This window comes from Montipora foliosa, unplaced genomic scaffold (assembly GCF_036669935.1).
Source record: "Montipora foliosa isolate CH-2021 unplaced genomic scaffold, ASM3666993v2 scaffold_390, whole genome shotgun sequence".
Classification (NCBI taxonomy): domain Eukaryota; kingdom Metazoa; phylum Cnidaria; class Anthozoa; order Scleractinia; family Acroporidae; genus Montipora; species Montipora foliosa.
Genome location: NW_027179690.1, coordinates 547501 through 550000, shown reverse-complemented (window position 1 = coordinate 550000; position 2500 = coordinate 547501). Strand labels below are relative to the sequence as shown.

The 2500-nt window shown below is 40.3% G+C and overlaps 1 protein-coding gene across 5 annotated transcripts in view; it reads right to left on the bottom strand.

Moving 5' to 3' along the window:
* Window positions 1–2500, bottom strand: part of LOC137987839 (syntaxin-binding protein 1-like) — a 92566-nt gene that overhangs the window by 63782 nt on the left and 26284 nt on the right. For 2 of the 5 annotated variants that reach the window (XM_068833925.1, XM_068833924.1), the window contains exons 10-12: window positions 2017–2262; window positions 1593–1851; window positions 895–1089 (exon numbers count right to left, since the gene is read on the bottom strand). Coding sequence is in view for 4 of the 5 variants with exons in the window: in XM_068833924.1 (XP_068690025.1) it covers window positions 895–1089; window positions 1593–1851; window positions 2017–2026 (464 nt within the window). In the remaining variant the exon portion in view is untranslated. Of the gene's footprint in view, window positions 1090–1592; window positions 1852–2016; window positions 2263–2377 lie in introns of all 5 variants that reach the window. The other 3 variants (XM_068833921.1, XM_068833922.1, XM_068833923.1) reach the window with 2 other exon arrangements.

The following is a 2500-nucleotide window of genomic DNA, read 5'->3' as shown; positions in this document are numbered from 1 at the left end:
GACGATAAGTTAACCTGGCTTGAGGCTGCGACCCAATCGAAACCCAGTAGCTGGTCAGCAGTCAACTTCAAACAAACAGATGAGCTCTAAACTTGAGCCAGTGATATGGGCATGTGATACTTAAATCAGCAGATACCTTGTTTTGAAAGGTGTCAATTGACCATAACATGGATGTCCAAATCAAAGATGTACGCTAGCTGTAAACTAGCTGGAGTATGGCCCCCTATGTTGTGCACAGGTATACAAGTAGTAATTATTATTATTATTAATAATATTGTTTTTTTGTTTCACTGTCTCACAAATTTCTCTTTGTTTTGTCTTAACTGCAGTGTCTTACCCATGGTGCTCAGTGCACGCAGAGCTCCGCTATAAAAGCACATACACTGTACAGCAAGCAGCATGTGGATATACAAAGTAAATAAAGGAGGTGCCCCTGATACTGAATCAGTTAGAATAAATTGGTTGGGCTTTAGCCCTGCTGTTCAAGAACGCCTGAAACAGGTGTAGATTTTACTCCAGCCACTTCAAATCAATTTTACTCCATTGTGGGCAAGGGGCGGGGATTTGACAATTCTTAAAACTTTTCAATCAAATTCCCCAGGGTGAAAAACTAACATCAATCAAAAGTGTCAAAAAAAGCCCCACCGTGGGGCAAAGAATCTAAACAAACAATACTATAATACCACATAAACCAAATAAAAGAACATTTGAAACTGGATAAGTTCATAATTAATATGTTCTGCATGTATGACTTGCAAAAAAGCCTTTCATTACAACGGTGTGTAGCTGGACTCTGATGACGAATATGGACGCGCACTTTCGTCTACTACTCCACCCATGGTCCCATAGCCCTATCCAAACAATCTGCTATCACGTTGGCCTGGATCATCATACCCAGTTGGACTGTATACCACAGGTCCAGCTGATGACTGCATGCTTGTCGTAGGCGTATATGCATTGCGTGTTAAGAGTTGAAGAACTGCTAACTCGTGTTGCCTTTTCTCTCGTCGCCTCTCGGCCTCTATCTTTGTCTGCTCCAACTGTAATGCCATTTCCCGCTTGTGCCGTTCTTCTTCAATCTTGAAAAATCTTTGGAGCAAAAAACAACGTCTTTGGATACAATGTTTCAACGACTGATGACCACACACATGAGTTGTATGAAATTGTGCAAATGTGTCATATTTCTTAGGCTCTGTAAGACCATTAGGTAACAATATGAAGATATATCTCATAATTTAGTCAAAACTAACTAAGCGCACATTGCACTGATATCATAGGCAGGACTTCACAGAACTCAGATCTTGAGAATCCTGACTGTAGCTTCACAACCACAGTTTGTATTATCTCAAAATCTGACACTCCAAAGAAATAATTTTGCAAGTTTCAAGGCAAACAGTAGACTGCTATGATCTCAGCTGAGTTGCTATTATTATGCCACTTTGACAGGATCGTATGGCGTTTGAAATGTTGGTAATAACATCAATGAATTTCTTACATTCTTTGTGGTAAGGAATAATAAGTGCTCAGCAAAGGCAAGCACTTTTCAACAACACTGTGCTTGCTTGAACATAGTGAATTTCAAAGTTCAGCACCTGTCCATTTCTGAAGCTGCCGAGGTTATCATCTTGTCACAGAGAAGCTCAAGAGATCTCTCCAACTTAGTCCTTTTGGTGCTGCAGCTTTTTGGTAATGCTTTCCCACTGGGTACCTTATTTATGACTGGCTTCGAACCTGTAGTTGGAGTAGTGGATGAACATGATTCGGATGGACCCCCAGTAAGTGAATCCATTTGTACAGGAGGGGTAGCTCCTCCATCTGCGACAGCACCATCACTTTCAGCATCACTCATAACTACGAAATCATTACACAAAAGTACATCACCACAGTATCCTTACTCCTTCGAAGCAAGTGCGGAACCTCTTACTCCTTTCACATGATGGTCTATGTGCACCCTGCACATACCCATGGCCAATCAACAGTTTAATATAAATTTTAGATAAAGCAAAACGGAATTACCATGATGCATGTTGACATCTTCCTAATATGACATGTTGCCTTCCTCAGTCTGGTCAGTACTTGAATCAAGGACCAGAGGTGGCGAAATGTTAGCCCTGTGACCCATTATGCCGTCCATTTTATCGAAGAATTTCCATTTTCGCTCTCGAGCTCTCCCACTCTACTTTGTTTTATTTTTCTCCTGTTTATACTTTTGACGAAGTTTCCGTATTTTGCTTATAATCGCCTTTACATCACATTTGACGCCTATTGAAAATAGAAGAGACGCTGTCTTTTACAAGTATTTCATTTTCTATAAACAATTCTCTGAAATATTGACACTGATTGATCCGTGAATGTCGTATAAAACTAGGTTTCCTACCTTGTTGCTCAAGTTGCATTTGTAGAGTCTTGTACACTGACATTTTCTCCTTCGGAGTTTTAGCATTATCCAAGGAAAATTGAATAGTTTCCTCAGCCCAAAAGTCCATTAACTTTCCTACCG